At 47.5% G+C, this 25,052-nt stretch overlaps 2 protein-coding genes across 2 annotated transcripts; both read right to left on the minus strand.

The window, feature by feature from the left end:
- Window positions 1-251: 251 nt before the first annotated feature.
- Window positions 252-10,537, minus strand: LOC308161865 (kelch-like protein 9; the record flags this gene model as incomplete). Its single annotated transcript, XM_080535942.1, has 9 exons — window positions 10,429-10,537; window positions 9,216-9,269; window positions 8,382-8,706; window positions 7,452-7,584; window positions 6,205-6,401; window positions 5,106-5,181; window positions 4,000-4,785; window positions 3,199-3,312; window positions 252-748 (listed from the first exon to the last, which is right to left on the minus strand). The coding sequence occupies exons 1-9, from the start codon at window positions 10,485-10,487 to the stop codon at window positions 252-254; spliced, it is 2,241 nt and encodes a 746-aa protein (XP_080392068.1). The 5' UTR covers window positions 10,488-10,537.
- A 1,321-nt stretch (window positions 10,538-11,858) lies between these two features.
- Window positions 11,859-23,048, minus strand: hao2 (hydroxyacid oxidase 2 (long chain)). Its single transcript, XM_080535569.1, has 8 exons — window positions 22,962-23,048; window positions 19,757-19,909; window positions 19,321-19,472; window positions 16,587-16,876; window positions 14,777-14,995; window positions 14,130-14,288; window positions 13,710-13,779; window positions 11,859-12,704 (listed from the first exon to the last, which is right to left on the minus strand). The coding sequence occupies exons 2-8, from the start codon at window positions 19,885-19,887 to the stop codon at window positions 12,649-12,651; spliced, it is 1,077 nt and encodes a 358-aa protein (XP_080391695.1). The 5' UTR covers window positions 19,888-19,909; window positions 22,962-23,048; the 3' UTR covers window positions 11,859-12,648.
- Between the last annotated feature and the right edge of the window lie 2,004 nt (window positions 23,049-25,052).

Here is a 25,052-nt window from a genome sequence, read left to right on the forward strand (position 1 = left end):
TGCCCTCTCTCTCTCTCTCTCCCTCTCCCTCCCTCTCTCTCTCCCTCTCCCTCTCTCTCTCCCTCTCTCTCTCTCTCTCCCTCCCTCTCTCTCTCTCCCTCTCTCTCTCTCCCTCTCTCTCTCCCTCCCTCTCTCTCTCTCCCTCCCTCCCTCTCTCTCTCCCTCCCTCTCTCTCTCCCTCTCTCTCCCTCTCCCTCTCTCCCTCCCTCCCTCTCTCTCTCTCCCTCCCTCTCCCTCCCTCTCTCCCTCTCTCAAGCCTTAGCGGTGGGCGGCGGGCACTCCTGTGTCTGGGCGTCGTCCACGCAGCCCTCGGGCAGGTGCACGGTCATGGCGCAGGCGCGTATCCCCCCCAGGGGCTCCAGGACGTTGAACACCCGGTCCCACTCGTCCGTCTCCGGGTCGTAGCGCTGCACGATGTCCACCATGCAGCGGCTGTTCCAGGAGTAGCCGCCCACCACGTACACCTGGCCCTGGAACACGGCCACGCCCACGTCGCTCTGCCCCCGCGGCATGGCCGCCACCGACGTCCACTGGTCCACCTCGGGGCAGTAGAACTCGCAGGCCAGCACGTCGTCGTAGTCGCTGCTGCCCCGGAAGTGGTTGCCGCCCATGACGTAGAGGCGGTCGCCCACCGTGCACATGCAGTGCAGGCCGCGCAGGTCGGTCATGTCGGCGCGCCGGCTCCACGTGTCGTCCACGGGGTCGTAGCACATCAGCTCCTTCTGGAAGGTGTCTCTGGTGATGCCCCCTGGTGGAGGGAGGGGAGGGAGGGAGGGAGGGAGGGAGGGATGGAGGGAGGGAGGGAGAGAGAGAGGGAGAGAGAGAAAGAGAGAGAGAGGGTGTTTTTATTACTATACCATCCATATCTTCATACCTATCAGGGGAGGCTAGGTGGAGGGAGGAATCGTGGAGGACGGGCTCATTGTAACGTAAGGAACGGAATAAGGAATGGTGTCAAACTTGGTGTCAGGCTTCTTGTAATGCCATGGAATGGAATGACACTATTATTCACTGGCTAACTCTCAACACCGGCTAACCCTCTTAATTTATTTCAACAAATACCGATATTTGACATGGAGGGGGTAAATAAATGTCCAGAAAGAGTTTCTCAAGAGTTTTGTCTAGACCAGTGAGACCTTATTTGGTATAGAAGAGGGGACAGACAGACTCTGAGATGGAAAGACGGAGTAGCAGAGGAGAGAAACAGTGGTTAGGTGACATCCTCTCCTCTCCTCCCCGAAGCCTCAGAGGGCAGCACCGCGTCTGAGAACAACAGATACATGAGGTCTTTATACTTAAACAGGAAGGATGTGGTGGGGAACTGTGAACTGACTGCACAGAGCTGTGACCATCACACCATCACACTGCCTCACCGGGTCTGCCCCCCCCCCACACACACACACACACACACACACACACACACACACACACACACACACACACACACACACACACACAGTCACAACCTCTCCTTGCCCCCTCTGCGCCTCAGATCATAGACAACATTTATCTATTTTTTTTACTTGAATTCATTTAGCTTTTGGAAATATTTGTTTTTTTTCTTCTTGATTTTCCGTTTGTGCCCCCCTATTTTCCACTAAGCTCTTCTTCATATTCTGGTTTCATATCTCTGACTCACACAGACCACTGCTGAGGGGGGAGGCTGTGGCTGTAGTTTGGCCTGTGTGACTGGGAGGCGTGAAGCCAGATCGTGAGCTTAGAATGATAAGGTTCTATCTCCGTTTAGAATGATAAGGTTCTATCTCCGTTTAGAATGATAAGGTTCTATCTCCGTTTAGGGTAGTTCAGAGATATTGAGCGTCAAAGTTTTTACATTCCATTATGTTTTGTGAGATGGAACCTTTGTCATTTATTAATTACTAACTCAAACATTTCAACATTTTAAAAATAACACCACACAGGCATTAATAAACACCTAATGGATCAGATTATGTAAAAAACTCAATTTTGACAAAAATGGAGATAGAACCTTATAATTCTAATGTCACGAGATAGTATCAGAGACGCTACCGCCACAGCAGTCACAACACCCCCACATCAGTTAAGATTAGGAGGCCAGGCTGAACACAAAGAACTGAGCCACCGCTCTACACCATCTTGACAGATGAAAGGTTCCTCAACAATTTAGTAAAACAACTTTTTAAGTTGAAATGAATGCTCGAATGAATCAAAAACTGTCATGCAGTCAATGCAGTAAAACAGTATGTATATGCTTAATAAGAGCATGTTTAGTTTTTTTTCATGACTAAACATGACCAACTTTCATGATCAACTTACAAACCTCACAAACTTTCATGACAAACAATACATTTAAAAAAAGAAAGTTGTTCCAGTTTTTCTGGCAGCCTGCAGCTGAGATGAAACGGGCGCAGTTACAGCTTTGAAATAACTGTGGTTTCAACTCCGAAAAGCACTGGCCGCCCGTGACCCAGTTACACTAAAGGTCTTTGTGCTTCCTGGCTCTCAGACCTGTAAGTAACGACTCAGAGGAGGCTGCTGGGAGGCTGTGAAGCCGATTAAAACAGGTCAACAACATGTTCCTTTGTGTGGCTGAATTCATTGGGCTCTAGAGATGAATTCTCTCCACTCCCTGCAAGCCTGGGGCTAACAGAGTCGATTCCATTAGAATACAATACAAACATACCGTATGTTTGACATTTACAATTGGGGAAAGCGGTTGATCTCCCATTGATTGAACGGTGGTGTGTGAATATATTTGAGTTCTACCACTACCGGAGCTCTGAGAATAATTACCTACGTACATACAAAGTAATTCATGCAATGCAATGAGGAATGGAATCAAACACCTGTGTTAGGGGGCTAGGGGGGCTAGGGAGTAGGGGCTAGTGTCTGGGGGCGATGGGACGGCTGTGGCGCAGGAGGTAGAGCCGCCATCTAATAATCACAAGGTTGGCAGATCGGCGGTTCGAGCCCCGGCTGGCCACATGTCGAAGTGTCTTTGGGCGGAACACTGAACCCCAAAATTGCTCCCAGTGAGCGGGCCGGCAGCTTGCCACCATTGGTGTGTGAATGGGTGAATGAGAGGCCGTTGTAAAGCGCTTTGGATAAAGGCGCTATATAAGTCAGTCCATTTACCGGCTAGGATCTAGGGGCTAGTGAGTAGGGGCGAGTGAGTAGTGTCTAGGGGCTAGGGGCTCCAGTGTGATGACCTCTTACCTGAGACATACATCAGGTCTCCGTGGACGGTCCCAGCGTGGCCGTAGTGGGGCTCCGTCATGGGAGACACGAAGGTCCACTCGTTGGTCCTCAGGTTGTAGCACTCCACAGAGTCTGCAAGAGGCGGAAGAAGGAACATCCCACTTATTTATCTGTGAATTAGTTCATCGAAAACCGTGCAATTCAATTCACACAACACCAGAAACAGAGGGGCAACGCTTTATTTCCATTTACAATCATTTATGATACACTGTACATTGTCCATCCTTCCTGTGTCCATATTAGGCCTGTTGTAGCCGTACTAACCTGTATTGTATGACATCACATAGTGTCTAGTGTCTAGGGGCGAGTGAGTAGGGGCTAGTGTCTAGGGGCTAGTGTCTAGATGCTAGCCGTACTAACCTGTATTATATGACATCACATATTATGTTAACACATAACAATGTCGTGTTTTTTTTATCGTGTTGTATGTCGAGTGTGATGCAAAACAAAAAAGGTTTAGAATTAGAATGTTAGAAAGGGCGGGGGGGCTGTGATTGGGGGGTTGGGTTGGAGGTATTTGGCGGGAGGGACATTTGTGGGAGGAGGGGGAGGGGGAGGGGGACTGTTGGGGGTAAAGGGAGATTGGGAAGGGGAAGGGGGGGGTGGATGGTTTATGGGAATTTTGTTTAATTTCCACTGGATTTTTGTTATTATATTTCTCTTTTGTTCATTTATATGTTACCACTCCCTTATACCATTCCCTGAAGAAATAATAAAAAAAACATTTATTGATAATTGATAATTGATAATTGCCTTTACCAATCTCCCCCGAAGTGTTCCGGCCCCCCACGGCGTACAGCCTCCCCTTCAGGGCGCTCAGGTGGAAGAAGGTCCTCTTCTCGTTCAGCGACGCCACCTGCAGCCACCGGTCGAAGCGCGGGTCGTAGCGGTACACGCTGTCCACCGCCGTCTTCCCCTTGGTGTCGTAGGTGCTCTGGCCGCCCACGATGTAGAGGAACCCCCCCAGCAGAGCCACGCCGTGCTGGTAGCGGGGCACCTCCATCGGCCGCAGGGCCCTCCAGGTGGCGCTCTCCTCGTCGTACAGCCGCAGCTCCCGGCTCACCACCAGCTGCTGCCTGATCACGCCGCCCAGCGCCAGCAGCCGCGTGGCGTCCGAGCGTATGCGCGTGCGCTCCGTCTGCAGCGCCGGCTGCAGGAAGGGCATCATCTGGTAGTTGCTGGCCTCCAGCAGGAGGTTGACGCACGCCGTCTCCGAACGCATCATGGCGCCGCCGCCGCCCCCCTGCTGCTCCTCGCCGTCGTTATGGCGACCGCCCTCGTCGCCCTCGTCGCCCTCCTGGGAGATCTGGAGCAGCTCGCCGGGGGTCATGAGGGGGAAGCGGACGTGGCGCATCAGGGCGTAGGCGTGGGGGCGGCGGGCGGGCGGGTCGTGGGACAGCCAGGCTCGGGCCACGCGGTACAGCTCCATCTCCGTGAAGCCCTTCAGGGCGTTGCTGGCCAGGGCCGCGGCCAGGCTGGACTCGGACAGCTGCAGGTACCGCCCGCTCTGGACCAGCTCACACAGGTGGTCACACACAAACTCACCTGGAATGGAATGACGACACCAAGTTAGTGTGTGTGTGTGTGTGTGTAAGCATAGTGTGTGTGTGTGTGTGTGAGTGTGTGTGTGTAGATCAATGGATTATTGAATGATTGAAGTGTTTGTCTGTGTGTGCGTGTGTGTGTGTGTGTGTGTGTGTGTGTGTGAATGAATGAATTATTGAATGATTATGTGTGTGAGTGTGTGTGTGTGTGTGTGTGTGTGTGTGTGAATTAATGAATTATTGAATGATTATGCGTGTGTGTGTGTGTGTGTGTGTGTGTGTGTGTGTGTGTGTGTGTGTGTGTGTGAGGTGGTAACACACCTAGGTTAACCTGGACACCATCCAGGAGGAGGTCATGGGCGATGCGCTCCACCTCAATACAGTTATCAATGGTGATCTGACACATGGACACATGGGAGATGGAGAGATTAAATCCACATCATAGAATATTCAGAACATTCTAAGAACATTCAGCTTCAAATGTCCTCTTCATAGAACTGTCTGAACTGCACTTGGCTTAACATGATACAGTTAAACTAGTGAAGGGAAATTAACACCACGTGACGTTAGAATTATAAGGTTCTATCTCCATTTTTGGTCAAAATTGAGTTTTTTACATAATCTGATCCATTAGGTGTTTATTAATGCCTGTGTGGTGTTATTTTTAAAATGATGACATTTTCGAGTCGAAAATACAAAGGTTCCATCTCACAGAACATAATGGAATGTTAAACTATCTCTGAACTACCCTAAACGGAGATAGAACCTTATAATTCTAAGCTCACGATTTGGCTTAACATGATACAGTTAAACTAGTGAAGGGAAATTAACACCATACAAAAAAATCCCAAACATTCAGGACAGTTTCATAGACACAGATAAAGCCAAGTGACTAAATCACACTTTCAATAGAGGATCTCCACTGAAGATGCTATCCAGTCTAGGAGTAGTAAGCTTAATGTGGAGGACCGTGTCCGGTGGTCCAGTTCCTCCAGGGGAGGCTGGTGGAGGTAGAAACCGGAGGACGGGCTCATTGTAACGCATGGAACGCTATGAGGAATGGTACCAAACACACATTTGGCATTACCATGAGCCCGTCCTCTGATTTCTCCCTCCACCAGCCTCCACCAGCCTCCACTGGTGTTCTACCTCCACCAGCCTCCACTGTTGTTCTACCTCCACCAGCCTCTACTGGTCTACGACTACGTAAGCTTCATCCGTGTCCGGAGGCACCAGAACCTCCCCTAACAACGGGTGCGTTCGTAAATTCGCTCTGAGAACGCTGGCTGGAGCGCACACTGGGTCAACGTCATAGAGTGACCAAGTCATTTGATTGGACAAGAGGAGGCACTCCATGAGTGCTGGTCAGATTCCACAGTGGATTTTACGAACGCAGCCAAGCCAACGTCAGCCTCCTCACCTCAGTGCTGAGCAGCTCGTTGCAGAAGGTCAGGACTGGCAGCACCTGCAGGAAGTTGGCAGCCTCCAGGGTGTCCTGCAGGTTGGCCAGACACAGGCTCACCCTGCCGGTGTAGATGAACTCGATGACGCTCTTCAACCCTCTGGCGCTGACGCCGTGGAGCTTGATCTCCCTCATCTCCTGCTCTCTCATGCCCCCTGGGAAAGAGAGAGACATTAAAAGGATTAATTTATGGGAGATCTAGAATAGAATAGAATAGAATAGAACAGACTAGACTTTATTCTATAACTTGTACAGTTGCCTATACAATGAAATTGTAGTGGTTCTTCTGAAGGTGCAAAAAAAGAAAAACGACAAATATTACACACTAGACAAATTAAAAAGCGAAAAATGCTATAAAACAAGCTAAGAGACAATGAGGTCTGTGGTGTCATAAGTGCAAATAAAAACAACAATCTTAAGAAAATAAAAACAACTATAAAAGCAAGCTAAAAGACATGAGGTCAGTGGCGTTATAATACTGTAATAATACTGTAAAAATATATAAATATATAAATCTATATTCAGCTTTGAAAAAATAAACAAGCATAGCAGCAAAGTAAATAGTGTGTGTGACAGTTTGTGTGTGACAGTTTGTGTGTTTGACAGTTTGACAAATATTCTCGGTTGAATTTATAAAGAAGTGCAAAGCTGTACTGATACTGAACTACTGTACTACTTCCTCTTTAATAAGTGAAAGTAAACACAGAAGCCTTAGAAGCAGCTCACTTCTCAAAGGTTCACTCATGAAAGACTCATCTGTCATACACTCACTAGAGCGAGAGGTGTGTGTGTGGGAGTGTGCGCGCTGTGTGTGTGTGTGTGTGTGTGTGTGTGTGTGTGTGTGTGTGTGTGTGTGTGTGGGGGGGGGGGGGGGGATTTAAACAGCCTTTACAGTAGAACTAGCCAACCCTAAGGATTGGTTCCCCTGCATGTTAGGGTTCAACGTGTGACCTGTAGAACAGAGGTCATGTGACCTGTAGAACAAAGGTCATGTGACCTGTAGAACAAAGGTCATGTGACCTGTAGAACAAAGGTCATGTGACCTGTAGAACAAAGGTCATGTGACCTGTAGAACAAAGGTCATGTGACCTGTAGAACAAAGCACTGACCACCAGACCAGACAGACTCACCTGGCCCAGACTCACCTGGCCCAGACTCACCTGGTCCAGACTCACCTGGCCCAGACTCACCTGGTCCAGGCTCACCTGTGAACATGGCCTTGAAGTAGTCGCTGGCGGAGGCCATGATGACCCTGTGCACAGGGAAGGTGTCACCGCTGTCGCCAGGAACCAAGGTGACGTCACACAGGGTGTCGTCCCCGCGGAACACCTCGAACCCCTGACAGAGGAAAAATAACCTTCAACATTCAATGATAATAATAACAATATAAATTCAGTCAGCGAGAGGGGTAGTGGTGGCCTGGTGGAGAGGAGGAGGTGAGTTGGACTAGTGATCAGAAGGTCATGAGCTCAAACCCCATCTGGGAACACCACCACTAGCGTGCCCTTGAGTAAGGTACTTAAGCCCCTAAATTACTCCAGGGAGGGAGACAGTCTCTGTAATCTCTAATTGTAAGTCGCTTTGGATAAAAGTGTGTTTGCAAAATGGGTAAAATGTGCTAATGACAAACAATTCAATCAATAGTAGCTTTATATAACTGTATGTTTATACTGTGTAATGTGTCTATCGTGTGGTTGTACATTGTATATTTGTTCATGTTGTAATGTTAGCACCAGGAGAGGAGTGTTTGACACCGTTCCTCATTCCGTTCCAGGCATCACAATGGGCCCGTCCTCCCATTTCTACCTCCACCAGCCTCTTCTGGATATCACTGATGGGTCGTGACGTTAGAATGATAAGGTTCTATCTCCGTTTAGGGCAGTTCAGAGATAATGAGCGTCAACGTTTTTACATTCCATTATGTTTTATGAGATGGAACCTTTGTATTTTATGAATTACTAACTCAAAAATTTCAACATTTTAAAATAACACCACACAGGCATTAATAAACACCTAATGGATCAGATTATGTAAAAAACTCAATTTTGACCAAAAATGGAGATAGAACCTTATAATTCTAACGTCACGGTGTGTTAACGTTAACGGCCTCTGCTCCACGTAGGAGGGGGTCGTACCTGCAGCATGGCCGTCCCGTGGTCCCTGTGGCTGAACACCCTGTTCAGAGGCCTGGGGGGCACCCTGGGCTTCAGGCTGACGCTTGGGGGTCTGGGGGACGGCTCTGAGGGTGGGGGGGGGGTCGCCGCTGGACGGGACAGTCTGTTGTCATCCTGGGGGTGCTGGGGTGGAGGTTGGGCCTGCGGGGGAGGTGGTGCTGCTGGCTGGGGGGCCTGGGGGGGAGGTGGGGCTGCTGGCTGGGCCGGGGGTCTGATCTGGCCTCGACTCCCTAGGCGGGACAGCCTCCGATGGAGCCTCCCAGGACCACTGTCCTCTCCACTCCCCCTGCAACAGAGAGGAACAGGGGTGAGGGAGGGGGTGAGACAGAGAGCACAGAGAGACAGAGAGCACCTCCACCCTCAAGGCCCAGTATTTCAAAACGTTTTATCTAGATCAGATCTGGTGGATCTGGATTTTTTTTTTTTTTTTTTTTTATGTATCCAGGATCAGCTCTATCAGGCAGATGTTGTGTAGTATAGATTGTGTAGTATAGATTATGTAGTATAGATTGTGTAGTATAGATTGTGTAGTATAGATTGTGTAGTATAGGGGAAATGAGCCAGCTCGATCTGCAAACAAAGAATCCAGATCATTCTAACCCTAACACTAACCCAGATCATTCTGATCTACATGAAACGTTTTGAAATACTGGGCCCTGGTGATAGTTTACAGCCTCTCTGTTTACCACATGACATAATACTATGACTTCATCTGTGGTGTTCAGTCACTCCACTACTATTGGATAATGCAAAAAATCATCTTAAAATGTCAATGAAAGAATCCGACCAGCTTACCCCATGTGATTTGGTGTGTGCCGATGTTGACTGGGGTCACGCTTGCAAGATTTCCTTCACAGAGAAATACAGTTGGAGTGTGTATACTGTATAAACTGTATACTGTATAAACTGTATAACTGTATAAATTGTAAAACTGTATAACTGTATGACTGTATAAACTGTATAACTGTAAAACTGTATAACTGTATAACTATATAACTATATTAACTGTATAACTGTATAACTGTATAAACTGTTTATACTGTATAACTGTATAACTGTATAAACTGTTTATACTGTATAACTGTATGACTGTATAAACTGTATAACTGTAAAACTGTATAACTATATAACTATATTAACTGTATAACTGTATAACTGTATAAACTGTTTATACTGTATAACTGTATAACTGTATAAACTGTTTATACTGTATAACTGTATAAACTGTTTAAACTGTATAACTGTATAACTATATAACTATATTAACTGTATAACTGTATAACTGTATAAACTGTATAACTGTATAAACTGGGAAGTGAAACTGTTGTGTATGATGACGTTGTTTCATCTGATCTCAGTTCAGTAGTAGTGTGACTCACTCAACCATAACAAAGGCGCATAACAGTCCCAATGTGGGGCTTTCCTGCTTACATCCTTAACATACTATGTGTGTGTGTGTGTGTGTGTGTGTGTGTGTGTGTGTGTGTGTGCGCGCGTGCATGCGTGCGTGCGTGCGGGTGCGCATGTATGTACGAGTGTGTGTGTGTGTGTTAGAGAGAGAGAGAGAGGAAGAATAAAGAGTATATGTGCATAGTAAATGTTTTTAAAAAAGTTCCCTCAATTAACTTCTCCTTTCCCTTTTTTTCTGTTACACACACACACACACACACATACATACACACACACACACACACACGCGTGCACACACACACACACACACACACACAAAACATTGCAAATTGCAAATTGATGCTTCATATGAAGTGGATAACATTATCCTTTCTCAGAACAAACCCAATAGCCAACTCTGATCTGAGTGACTTCTGTTTGTCTTCCTGGTAGTAGCTGACTGTATATCAACTGTCATATCAGTCTTTCTCTCAGCAGCCATGTCACCTGCATATAACACATGACTGCAACCTCTCTGGTGACGAGACCACACGATACTGAACAGGTTAGGGTTAGTTACATAGTTCGTTAGTGAGCGAGTTAGTTGGAAGGAACATACCTTGAAGATATTCTTTTCAACAAGCTGTCTTTAAAGGAACGGCCTTCCTCCTCCAACATGCATCCAGCCGCCAAGCCAACCCAGCGTTCAGCAGGCAGATGCTCAGTAAAGTGCAGCTAACCTCTCCTCTTTCAACCACACCAGCTGGATACAACAGAGTCACAGAGCACACTGGGGTTGAGCAGAAGCTCTCTCTCTGTGTCTCTGTCGTTAACCAAGACCTCACTGACTTCCTGTGTTAGTTCTCTTTCTCTCTCTCTCTCTCTTTCAGTCAGTCGTGCTCGCTTACAACATATCGCTTCTCCCCCCCCACCCTTATTATGACACATAAGGTGTTGTAAAAGCGGTTTATAGACGTTCATCTAACTGTCCACTAACTAACTCACTAACTAACCCTTCCCTAACTCTAACCTGTACAGTATCATGTGGTTTTTATATCAACAGAGTATTTCAGTTAATAGTTTGATGATAGTTTGAACATGAGCAGACTATCTATCTATCTATCTATCTATCTATCTACAGTATCTATCTGTCCATCTATCTGTCTGTCTGTCGGTCTATCTATCTACAGTATCTATCTGTCCATCTATCTGTCTGTCTGTCGGTCTATCTATCTGTCTATGTATCTATCTGTCCATCTATCTGTCTGTCTGTCTGTCGGTCTATCTATCTGTCTATGTATCTATCTGTCTATGTATCTATCTGTCTGTCGGTCTATCTATCTGTCTATGTACTGTATCTATCTGTCCATTTATCTGTCTGTCGGTCTATCTGTCTATGTATCTATCTGTCCATCTATCTGTCTGTCTGTCGGTCTATATATCTATCTACAGTATCTATATGTCCATCTATCTGTCTGTCTGTCGGTCTATCTATCTGTCTATGTATCTATCTGTCCATCTATCTATCTGTCTGTCTGTCGGTCTATCTATCTGTCTATGTATCTATCTGTCCATCTATCTGTCTGTCTGTCGGTCTATCTATCTGTCTATGTATCTATCTGTCTGTCTGTCTATGTATCTGTCTATGTATCTATCTGTCTATGTATCTATCTGTCCATCTATCTCTGTCTGTCGGTCTATCTATCTGTCTATGTATCTATCTGTCAGCCTGACCTGCTCTTGTATCTGTCTATATAATGAATTTCATCACAACTGAAAACAACAGAGGCAACAGCATCAAACCACAATCCAAATAAAGACAGTAAGCAGAAATGTGTTCTAAACTTTGACGTTTTTTTTCTTTACTCTCAAAGCAGTTTCTCACAACATCCTATAAAAACATCTCCTTGTGTCTCCAGACAGGCTGCTAAATCAAACCACGCTGGCTTCAGAGGATGAGGAACTGGAAGGCTGCTCAGACATTCAATCAACCCAACCCCCTCTCTCCCTCCCTCCTTCCCTCCTTCCCTCCCTCTCTCCCTCCCTCGCTCCTTCCCTCCCTCCCTCCATCCTCCTCTCCCTCTGTCACTGCATCCATAGTCTTTCACACTCCAGACCAACCACTACAGTCACTACACTACTCAGTCACTACTTCAGTCACACTTCATCCCCACCACACGTAGCCTTTCAGACCAGCGTCAAATGCGTAACTTTATGTCAAACTACTTTATCTGAGCTTGATTCGTCTTGTCTGGTGCTGGATGGTGCAGTGAAAACCAATGGAATTGTCCCAAAGGTGCAAACTCCAAGGCAAATATCCCAACGATACCTTATATGTAGTATTTGACAGGCCTATGTAGTATTTGACAGGCCTATGTAGTACTTGGCAGGCCTATGTAGTATTTGACAGGCCTATGTAGCATTTGACAGGCCTATGTAGTACTTGGCAGGCCTATGTAGCATATGACCCAGGTATTGTGTAATGTAAAGACACACCAAAAGCAAAACCAACCTTCCCTGTTCACTTGCTATAATCCCTCCATCCACCTCCACCCCGTTATCTGACACACAACTCCCATAACCAGCCTCTCTGACACACACATTCTGCATTACTGACTAAAAATGTATGTTAAATGAAATTATTCTCCCCTAGAACTGTATTTAATGATTCAGGATAGTTTCATAGGATTCATATCATAGCTCTCTCTGTTTTTAGACTCTGTTGTCCAAACTTTGTCTGCTCTAGAACGACTCTGACAGAGGGGGGCGACACATTGTTGTTGTCATCGTTGTCATCATCGTCGTCGTCTCGCTCTCTGTGGCGCCCCCTACTGGGCAGTTAGAGTTTAGCGAACTGGATCAGGTTCCTGTTGATCTCAGCCACGTTCCGGCAGCCTGGACAGAGGAGAGGAAGAGAACACAGAAGTTTTATAACATTGTCATGACATTGGGTTATAGTAGCTCACAGGAGTGAGGCTGGCGGAGGTAGAAATCGGAGGACGGGTTCATTGTAAAGGCTGTAAATCCATGCCTTCTTCTACCTCTACCAGCCTCTACCAGCCTCCACTCTGGTCAGACTCTAACAAGACTCTTTCTCTCCTCGTCCTCGTGGACAGGTCGTGACGTTAGAATTATAAGGTTCTATCTCCATTTTTGTCAAAATTTAGTTTTTTACATCCATTAGGTGTTTATTAATGCTTGTGTGGTGTTATTTTTAAAATGTTGACATTTTTGAGTTAGTAATTCATAAAATACAAAGGTTCCATCTCACAAAACATAATGGAATGTAAAAACTTTGACGCTCAATATCTCTGAACTGCCCTAAACGGAGATAGAACCTTATCATTCTAAACTCACGAGGTGACGACATGGAGGCTTGGTGGAGGACGACATCGGAGGACAAGCTCATTGTGATGCACGGAACGTAAGGAAGGAGGAAGTGGCTTCAAACAGCGTATGTGTGGTTAAGTACCACGGTATCAAACCATTTGTTATCCGGGGTTTATAACGCCGTTCCGTTCCATGCATTACAATGAACAATGAATCCTCCTCCGTCCTCCTCTGACTCCTGCGTCCTGAGTTGAGTAAGCGGTGGAGAGTGAGACCCTCTAGAGTCCATCAATCCACAGGACTTTAATTGCACGGGGAGGAATGAAGGGAAAAGGAGAGAGAGGACACGGCGGGGGGAGAAAGTTGGAAAGCTGGACGGCAGCCAAGGTCTTAGTCTGTCTGTCTGTCTGTCTGTCTGTCTGTGTGTCTGTCTGTGTGTCTGTCTGTCTGTCTGTGTGTCTGTCTGTCTGTCTGTCTGTCAGCCTGTCTGTGTGTCTGTCTGTGTGTCTGTCTGCCTGTCTGTCTGTCTGTCTGTGAGTCTGTCTGTCTGTCTGTCAGCCCGACGCTCACCTGACAGGCACATGGACAGACGGAACTCGTCGTTCAGTATCTGCAGGACCTCCCGCACCCCCTCTTCACCCTGAGGGACACACATCAGTCAGCTGGTCTGTTAACCTGTCAGCCGACACACACACACACACACACACACACACACACACACACACAGAGAGAGACACCCACACACACACACACACACACACACACACACACACACAGAGAGAGAGAAACACACACACACACACAGAGAGAGAGACACACCCACACCCACACAGAGACACACAGACACACCCACACAGAGACACACACACACACACCCACACAGAGACACACACACAGAGAGAGAGAGACACACCCACACCCACACAGACACACACACACCCACACCCACACACACACACCCCATACACCTCACTTCTTTATTCTGGTTACCTTGTAGGCGAGGCCCCACACGGCGGGTCGGCCAATGAACACACACTTGGCTCCCAAGGCCAGGGCCTTCAGAACGTCACTGCCCGTCCGGATGCCCCCGTCCAGATACACCTCGATCCTGCCCTGCACCGTCTCCACGATCTCTGACAGCGCATCAATCTGTGGAGGGAGGGGGGGGAGGGAGGGAGGGAGGGAGGGAGAGGTGGGAGGGAGGGAGGGAGGGGTGGGAGAAGGGGGAGGGAGGGAGGGGTCGGAGGGGTGGGAGGGAGAAGGGGGAGGGAGGGAGGGGTGGGAGGGAGGGAGAAGGGGGAGGGAGGGAGGGGTGGGAGGGAGGGAGGGGTGGGAGGGAGGGCGGAGGGTAATAGATAGAGGGGGGAGAAACACAGTCGGGGAGGACAGATAAGAAAGAGAAAGACAGAGGGAGAGAAATGGCTCGATGGATAGAAATCCCAGCCAGCCTGCCACCCAGCAAGCCACACACCCACCCACTGATAGGACGTTAGCCTCTGATAGGACGTTAGCCTCTGATAGGACGTCAGCCTCTGATAGGACGTTAGCCTCTGATAGGACGTTAGCCTCTGATAGGACGTTAGCCTCTGATAGGACGTTAGCCTCTGATAGGACGTTAGCCTAGCGGGGTGTGTTACCGTGGCGGGGCCCCCGTCCAGCTGCCTCCCCCCGTGGTTGGAGACGATGATGCCCTGGACGCCGTGCTCCACGGCCAGCTCCGCGTCCTCCTTAGTCAGGATGCCCTTGATGATGATGGGCAGGCGGGTCAGGGACTGCAGCCAGGACACGTCCTTCCAGCTGATAGACGGGTCCAGCGTGTTGGCAGGTATGCCGTACTCCTCCGGCCCTGAGCTCTCCTAATGGGGTGCAGGGGGGGGTGCAGGGGGGGGGGGGCATACACAGGCACACACACACGCCCGCACACACACACACACACACACATGCGCGCGTGCGCACACATACACACACGCGCGTGCGCACACATGCGCGTGCGCACACATACACAAACGCGTGTGCACACATACACACACACGCGCGTGCGCACACATACACACACACACACACACACACACACACACACACACACAGACACACACAAGTGCTTCAGGCTAGGGTAGTGAACTTCACACCAATCATTTAAATGGATTGAAGTGACTGTCTTGTCATCAGGCAAGAGAATGTGTCACTGAAAGAGATTTCATTAAGATGTCATGGTCACTGAGGACGGTGGCGTTTGATGAAGTACAGTAGATCTGTTCACAGTAGAGAGAATGTGATTTGTGCTGCTACGGCTCTACATCAGGGGAGGCTGGTGGAGGTAGAAATCGGAGGACGGGCTCATTGTAATGCATGGGACGGAATGAGGAACGCTATTCGGGTTGTTAAGTCTGACGTCAAACGTGACGTTTAGCAATGTCCAGGTCCAAACCAAGAAATTCCCTGCACCAGAGTACCAGTGTACTACAGCGGTAGAATGACAGTTCAATCGTTTTTTAGACTGGGATCTATTCATACAACAAGGGACACAGCACTTTCCCGTTTTCCACATATTTGTCAGCGTCTTTGAGCCTCGGAAAAGCGCTATATAAATATAATGAATTATTATTATTGCTGAGGAATTTCGAAGAGAGCGCCTCAGCCAACTTTGGACCCGGGAAACACGTCACGACTTAACAACCGAATTAGAGCGCTTTCAAAACACGTGCTCGACGACGTAACCGGTGAGTGTGAGTCACACTGTGGAAGTGAATCATGTGTGTTGAATGTGTGAAGGTGAAGTGTGGAAAATCAGTAAAAGTACAAAAAAAGGAGAAGGTGAAGGGGAGGAGGTGGAGGGGAGGAGGTGGAGGGGAGGAGGCGGAGGGGAGGAGGTGGAGGAGGGGAGGAGGTGGAGGAGGGGAGGAGGTGGAGGGGAGGAGGTGGAGGGGAGGAGGCGGAGGGGAGGAGGTGGAGGAGGGGAGGAGGTGGAGGGGAGGAGGTGGAGGGGAGGAGGCGGAGGGGAGGAGGTGGAGGAGGGGAGGAGGTGGAGGGGAGGAGGTGGAGAAGAGGAGGTGAAGGGGAGGAGGTGAAGGGGAGGAGGAGGTGGAGAGGAGGAGGTGAAGGGGAGGAGGTGGAGAGGAGGAGGTGAAGGGGAGGAGGTGGAGGAGAGGAGGTGAAGGGGAGGAGGAGGTGGAGGGGAGGAGGTGGAGGTGGAGGGTAGGAGGTGAAGGGGAGGAGGTGGAGGGGAGGAGGAGGTGGAGGGGCGGAGGTGGAGGGGAGGAGGTGGAGGGGAGGAGGAGGTGGAGGGGCGGAGGTGGAGGGGAGGAGGTGGAGGGGAGGAGGAGGTGGAGGGGAGGAGGTGGAGGGGAGGAGGAGGTGGAGGGGCGGAGGTGGAGGGGAGGAGGTGGAGGAGGAGGAGGTGGAGGTGAGGAGGAGGTGGAGGGGAGGAGGTGGTGAACCCTTATTTACCGTGACCTGGAACGCCCCGTCGAAGTTCTTCACCTTCAGGTGCGGCGGCAGCTTGAAGTGGTTGCGTATGTCGTTGCGCCGCTTCCCGGTGTAGGGCACGTCCACGGTGAGCACCAGGGCCTTGTAGCCCAGCACCTCCACGCGGTGGACGATCTGCTCCGACAGCTTCCTGTCGCGGTAGACGTACAGCTGGAACCAGCGGTAGCCGTTGGGGGCGGCCGCCGCGATCTCCTCCACGGAGCAGGTGGAGTAGGTACTGGTGATGTAACACGTGTTCAGGGTCTCCGTGGCTGGGTGGGGGGAGAAGAGGAGGAGGGGATGGAAGGAGGGAGGGGAGAGGGGGATGGAAGGAGGGAGGGAGAGGGGGATGGAAGGAGGGAGGAGGAGAGGGGGATGGAAGGAGGAGGAGAGGGGGATGGAAGGAGAGAGGAGAGGGGGATGGAAGGAGGGAGGGAGAGGGGGATGGAAGGAGGAGGAGAGGGGGATGGAAGGAGGAGGAGAGGGGGATGGAAGGAGGGAGAAGGAGAGGGGGATGGAAGGAGGAGGAGAGGGGGATGGAAGGAGGAGGAGAGGGGGATGGAAGGAGGAGGAGAGGGGGATGGAAGGAGGAGAGGGGGATGGAAGGAGAGAGGAGAGGGGGATAGAAGGAGGAGGAGAGGGGGATGGAAGGAGGAGGAGGAGGAGAGGGGGATGGAAGGAGGAGGAGAGAGGGGGATGGAAGGAGGAGGAGAAGGGGGATGGAAGGAGGGAGGGAGAGGGGGATGGAAGGAGGAGGAGAGGGGGATGGAAGGAGGGAGGGAGAGGGGGATGAAAGGAGGGTGAGGAGGGGGATGGAGGGGGATGGAGGAGGGAGATTGGGGATGGAAGGAGGGAGGGAGAGGGGGATGGAAGGAGGGAGGGAGAGGGGGATGGAAAGAGGAGGAGAGGGGGATGGAAGGAGGGAGGGAGAGGGGGATGGAAGGAGGAGGAGAGGGGGGTGGGAGGAGGGAGGGAGAGGGGGATGGAAGGAGGAGGAGAGGGGGATGGGAGGAGGGAGGGAGAGGGGGGTGGGAGGAGGGAGGGAGAGGGGGATGGAAGAAGGAGGAGAGGGGGATGGAAGGAGGAGGAGAGGGGGATGGAAGGAGGGAGAGGGGGATGGAAGGAGGGGAGAGGGGGATGGAAGGAGGGAGGGAGAGGGGGATGGAAGGAGGGAGGGAGAGGGGGGTGGAAGGAGGGAGGGAAAGGGGGATGGAAGGAGGAGGAGAGGGGGATGGAAGGAGGGAGGGAGAGGGGGATGGAAGGAGGGAGGGAGAGGTGGATGGAAGGAGGAGGAGGAGAGGGGGATGGAAGGAGGGAGAGGGGGGGAAGAATATGTGGAGGGAGAGGGGGGAGGTATGTGGAGGGGGGGGGCGGGGGGGAGTTGAGGGATATTCAAACAGGGGAGGCTGGTGGAGGTAGAAATCGGAGGACAGGCTCATTGTGACGCACGGAACATAATGAAGAAGGGTATCAAACCCAAAATGTGGTTCCATTCCCCAATCCGCTCCACTCATTACCATGAGCCCGTCCTCCGATGTCTACCTCCACCAGCCTCCCCTGTATGCAGAGTAGAGCAGTATATACACTCACCACCGGCCACTTTATTAGGTACACCTTGCTAGTACCGGGTTGGACCCCCCCCCCCTCTTTTGCCTTCAGAACTGCCTCAATTCTTCGTGGCATAGATTCAACAAGGTGCTGGAAACATTCCTCAGAGGATTTTGGTCCATATTGACGTTATATAACATCACACAGTTGCTGAAGATTTGTGCCAAGAAAATATCCCCCAAACACCATTACACCAGCTACCACTATTCTAGCCCAGAGAACTGCCGCTCACTGGATATTTTCTCTTTTTCCATTCTCTGTTACCCCTACAGATGGCTGTGCGGGAAAATCCCAGTAGATCAGCACTTTCTGAAATACTCAAAACAGCCCGTCTGGCACCAACACCAATGCCACATTCAAAGTCACTTAAATCAACTTTCCTTCCCATTCTGATGCTTCTTGGTTTGATCTTCAGCAGATCGTCTTGACCATGTCTACGTGCCTAAATGCATTGAGTTGCTGCCACGTGATTGGCTGATTCAATATTTGCGTTTACGAGCAGATTAAAAGGTGTACCTAATAAAGTGGCCGGAAAGTGTATATATATATATATATATATGGTACATGTGGGAATACGGTACATGTGGGAAAACTAGGGTTAGGGTTAGGTGCTACTGCTACGTCGACTTGGTACATGCTGGCAAGTCTAAGTAACCCTAACCCTAACCTTAACCCTAGCACCTAACCCTAGTTTTCCCACATGTAGGCCTACCGTATTCCCACATGTACCGTAACATACATATCACGACTTGGGTGCCTTGAATGCCTCGGAATGATCAGGAAAATGCTATGACATCAGACTACCATCTAGTGGCGGAATAGAGTAACAACAACTTGAGGCTGAGTAACAATTTTGTCGACTGAGAATGAATCCCTTTTTCAGGTAATGTCCCTTTTGTTTGAGGTTTGAGGTTTTCACACCGTAGCTTGCTATAGGTTCTTAGTGTGAATAAATAGACTTAAAAAAGGAACACCACATTTGAGCAACACTTGCTTTAGTGCTGCTTCACATTTAAATAATTAATTAATTAATTTTAATTTTTAATTTTTATGTGGATAGATAACAGATCAACAGAACTTCATCAGGGTTTTTGACCTTTGACCTCACCTCTGGCGGTGGCCAGTTCCCCCTCGTGCCAGGCCAGGCAGTGGAAGGCCGTGGGGGCGATGCCGACGGGGAAGCTGATCTCCGTGCCCTGGACCGTGGTCCTGGTGTCACTCACCGACACGTCCCGTAAGATACGCGGTCTCAGACGGATTCTGAGGAGGAAGTTGTTGAACAACAACAGATTGTTTACAGTCATAAATGGCAGTAGTGTGTTTCAAATGCAGACATATATCACTCACACACACACACACACACACACACACACACACACACACACACACACACACTCACACATGGTACTAACTAGTCGATAGTGGAGCACTCGTTTTTGAGTTGTCTGACACAGTTCTGTGTTCACTAGACTTGTGGTGGTGTTCTGAAGACAATGTATTGTGGGTATTGTAGTCCAGCAGAGACCAGAGGAAGTAGTCGGTACCGTTTGTAGGCCAGCAGGTTGTCGTCCCTGGTACAGCACTCGTCTGCTCCGGCTGCGTAGTAATCCCAGGTGGCCTTGGAGAGGTGCTCCTTGGCGTACTCCTCAAAGTCGGTCAGACACACCATCGCCATCTCTGCACAGCGCCCCCCCTCTCTGTGGGGAGGAGGTGGAGGGGAGGAGGTGGAGGGGAGGAGGTGAAGGGGAGGAGGTGGAGGCATTTACATTTACATTTTTGGCATTTAGCAGACACCTTATTCCAAAGCGACTTACAATCAATACATTTGACTAAGCAAGTGAATCATCAATCCACCAGTCGTAGCAGGAAGAGTAATCCAGCTCAGGCCCGGGGCCATTGACAGAAGGAAAAACCTTCTTCTATCACCTTCTTCTAAACCTAGGTTTTTCTTTTTTTTCTTTTTCTTTTTATTTAGACACTGGAGAAACAGAGAAACAGTACAAGGGGGGCAGTATACGTTTTTAGTGACACAGTAAAGGGGAAAGGCGGGTGTCTTCAGGAGACGCAGTGCTGGGGGGCAGTAGAAGTCTCAAGAGGAGCAGTTAAGGTGTAACCTGAAGAGATGGTGTGACTGCAGTTCTGACAGCCGTGGGAAGCTCATTCCACCAGCGAGGAGCCAGTGTTAAAGGCAGCGTTGAAGTAGCTCTTTATGACCAAAGGAAATATCGTCACCTTCTAAAAATAATGGCTGTTCCACTTATTGGACTTATACCATTTATAGGAAAATTATGTTTTTGCCTAAATATCATATATTCTAGATTTGGTTAAGTTTATTCTGTTTTTCTCAAAACGCCATTATTTTAAGAAGGTGACGAATGTACTGCAGCAGATCAGTACTAGTATCATATTGTAGTAGTATCAGTAGAATTAACACTGAACTAAAATTTCAGTAGCATTAGCATTATTTCATAGCATTAGCATTATTCAATAGCATTACTTTACAAAATAATTAAATTAAGATTCTATAATGATTAAAGCACTTTGAGCTGCAACGTTTGCAGGAAAAGCGCTATACAAATAAAGTTATTATTATTATTATTATTATTATTATTCCATAGCATTAGCATTATTCCATAGCATTCTTTAATACTGTGACTGCCAATGGCACTTGTTCCTATTCACTTACTTACCACAAATGTACTCATTGTAAGTTACTTTGCAAAATGACTTAAACGTCAATGTAATCCTAAGAAGTGCTAATTTTAGTGGTAGGATGGAGATTTAACAGTAAAAACACATGTTTTGTTTCTCAGGCGTATTTCACACAGATACTGATGCAGTGTTATCATGTAAATCTATACATTATGAGACTTTAGGTGAAAGGATATGTCTGAGGAGTGTCTAGATTAATATATAGATATGTTATTGTTGTATTTATTGTGTAAATTCGGTGTAATTGTTTGTAAATGTAAGCTAATGTATTGTTATTAATGTAATGTATTGTTTGTAGTAGGCTAATGTAATGCAATGTCATTTTAATGTCATCTGTTTTAAGGTAAGAAAGGATCCCCTGAAAAGGAAACCTCGGTCTGAGTGGGACACCGCTATGAAAATAAAGGTTAATACAACAACAAACAAACAAAAAAGTTTGATGCAGATATATTCTTGTGAACACAGACAGGTGGCCCCAAATGACCCAGATACACTAGAATCAAGGTCATATAACCAGGGGTGCACATAACTTTTTGGGGCCAGTGCTCAGAGGAGCACCTAGGGATGCTGCTTGGTGCTCCCCGAGCTCACGAGTCACGACCCGTCCCACAGGATGGATAAAAAAGGGATACATGGATAACTTATATTAGCAAAACGACATTTATTCAAAAATAAGATGAACGAACAAATGATTGTGTGCAAAACAAAAGAAACAAATGAAAAATCAAATGACTGCTCTTTAAGCATGAAAGTCTGTCAGACTCCTTTAAACACAATGAAATCAACTGACATCTCTTTAAGCACTAACTGAATGTCTGTTCTTTAAATACAATGAAATCAACTGATATCTCTTTAAGCACTGCTCTGTTCTGTAAACACTGAAATCAACTTTCAACAAAAAGTTACAGCCTAAGCATTTACTTATGCTACAAGCTTAATCATCATCATCACTGCTCTCTTGACTGTTGTTAATACTGTCCTCAATTTCAACCATGGTAGAGGATGTTGTAGGCTATCACTTTAAATAGCTCATTATTTTGATTGTGCAACAAAGTCTTTTTTTTTTTCTTCTAATATAATTCCCAACCATATTCCCTGGGTCAGGGGTCGAGGTGCGATAATGAAGCTGTAAAACAAACGTCTGAACGTTTGAAAGCTTCAGAGAAAAGAAACGTGAAGTGCCTTGGTGTTGTTTTTCCTTTTAGCGACGAGTCGTTCGGGACTGAATTTTCACGTGTCGGCGTGATAACCGTGCGATGCGCGATACGCGGAATGAAAGTACAAGTTACGATACTTTCCGAATGTTTTCGTGAGGGGAGTCGCCGTGGTCGTCGTCGGTGGGTACATTGTGGTCATGAAAGGATATGGTATTGGTATTAACGGGCAGTCAGCAGTTAGCAGTAGGAGTTTTGAGGAAGTCAATTCCTCTCCCAGCGCTTCCAGCTGTTGGTGCGCAAGAGCGCGTTCATGCCGCTGATCCTCCGCGCAACATGCATTTTGGCGACGCATGCGCACTGGCGCACCAGTTATGTGCACCCCTGCATATAACCTAACATTGTCATATACCCAACACAACACTGTCAACAGCCAGTTTGAGAATTGGCCTACTACAATGAATATCTTTAAATCAATAAATGGGCAGAAGAAAAAAAGCCTTTTTAAAATCCTAAATTGGAGATTAGGAGATTTGTTGGTTGTAATGAAATCAGCCTGCAGTGGTACGGGTCAGCCAACATGACCGGGTGCATAGACAGACAGACTAGTCACTAGAGCACATGTTAGAATGAGTTCCCCACGTCTTTACCTAGTCGATGTCATGTCAAGCGATTAGAAGCGTCAACCTGCAAACTTTGTTGAGGAACAAACTCTTCTTTCGGTCTCTACGTGGAGGCGGGGGCGCATATGAGAGAAATAGGTAAATCTGCATGAAACACTCGACAACGATTTACTAACAAGGAAAGGGGCGGGTAAGAATTCCGATCAAAGACATAAAATGCTGCAAAGTTTTACTGCTTAGTATAAGCACATCATACTAACCAGTCTAGGATCTTCCTTGTTGCCGAATATGCTGCAAATATAGCAAATCCCCCTCCACAGTAGACCACTAAACTGCTTTGTTAAAATGTCAACAACTGGGTAAAAGTCCATCTTGTCAAGTATTGTTGTACTATGAACTTCATTATAGATTAACCATCTGCGTCTTTGAGCCTCGGAAAAGCGCTATATAAATTCAATTAATTATTATTTATTATTATTATCTGAAATAGACTGAGGCCAGCGTGGTTGACCAACAACAACAACAACAACAACAACAACAACAACAACAACAACAACAGGGAGAACAACTAGAAACAAATAAGCTTCAAACCTCAAAACATTTATTATATTTGTATATTCATCTCTATGTCAGTAAATCATGACACATTTTGATTACGGTGACTGATAACTTGTCATTCTCAACAGATAGCCTACATGACTTTTGGTATCATTGCACTATGAAGTAATCCATTCTGACATCAAAAGCTGCTGTATTCTGATCAAGGACTCACCACTCACAAGTTGTAGTTCATTCTGAAATCCTTATTTTCTATGATTGTATGCTTTGTGTGGGTTGGAATAAAACTATGTTAGTGATGAGGACTGACAGTCAGTCGGTGTGACCTCACCGTGACCCCTCTGGTCTTATTGTGTTTACACCGGCTGGAAATGTGCTGATGACAATGAGGGACATAGTTAGGACGGTGTGTGTGTGTGTGTGTGTGTGTGTGTGTGTGTGTGTGTGTGTGTGTGTGTGTGTGTGTGTGTGCGTGTGCGTGTGTGTGTCTGTGTGAGTGTGTGCTGCGTGCATGTGTGTGTCTGTGTGAGTGTGTGCTGCGTGCATGTGTGTGAGTGTGTGAGTGTGTGTGTCTGTGTGTGTGTGTGTGTGTGTGTGTCTGTGTGAGTGAGTGTGTCTGTGTGTCTGTGTGTGTGTGTGTGTGTGTGTGTGTGTGTGTGTCTGTGTGTCTGTGAGTGAGTGTGTGAGTGTGTTTGTGTGTGTGTGTGTGTGTGTGTTTATGTCCTTTAGAATTGTACATGTATGTGGACATAAATAAAGCATTTAAAATGTGAAATACCATAACACAAACGATGACATACAGATCATAGCTCATCATCATCACACACAGATACACACCTGCCTGCCACATACAGGGAGGCAATTACTGTACATAACAGCTGTACATTATGTGCAGCAATATAAATACAATAGCACTGTACTGTACTGTACTGGGTCCTCTGGGACACCGTAGAAATGAAGCCTCTGTGTGTTTGATATCATTCCTCATCCCATTACAGGCCTTCCAATGAGCCTGCCTCCCATTATTTCTACATCTACCTGCCTCGACTGGCCACAATACAAGTAGATCAGGTTTACCTGACTAAAATAGTTGTTCTCTGAATGTGAATGTATCTGTGTGTATCTGGCTGTAGAGGTCACTAGGTATACCTGTCTGAATGAGGTTTACCTGCCTGAATGAGGTTTACATGTCTGAATGAGGTTTATTTATCTGAATGAGGTTTATCTATCTGAATGAGGTTTATCTATCTGAATGAGGTTTATTTACCTGAATGAGGTTTATTTATCTGAATGAGGTTTATTTATCTGAATGAGGTTTACCTGTCTGAGTGAGGTTTATTTACCTGAATGAGGTTTACCTGTCTGAGTGAGGTTTATTTACCTGAATGAGGTTTACCTGTCTGAGTGAGGTTTATTTACCTGAATGAGGTTTACCTGTCTGAGTGAGGTTTATTTACCTGAATGAGGTTTACCTGTCTGAGTGAGGTTTATTTACCTGAATGAGGTTTACCTGTCTGAGTGAGGTTTATTTACCTGAATGAGGTTTACCTGTCTGAGTGAGGTTTATTTATCTGAATGAGGTTTATTTACCTGAATGAGTTTTTTTAAATCTGAATGAGGTTTATTTACCTGAATGAGGTTTATTTACCTGAATAAGGTTTACCTGTCTGAATGAGGTTTATTTACCTGAATGAGGTTTATTTACCTGAATGAGGTTTATTTACCTGAATGAGGTTTATCTGTCTGAGTGAGGTTTATTTACCTGAATGAGGTTTATTTGCCTGAATGAGGTT

Source organism: Nansenia antarctica, assembly GCF_963989245.1.
Source record: "Nansenia antarctica genome assembly, chromosome: 7".
NCBI classification, from domain to species: domain Eukaryota; kingdom Metazoa; phylum Chordata; class Actinopteri; order Argentiniformes; family Microstomatidae; genus Nansenia; species Nansenia antarctica.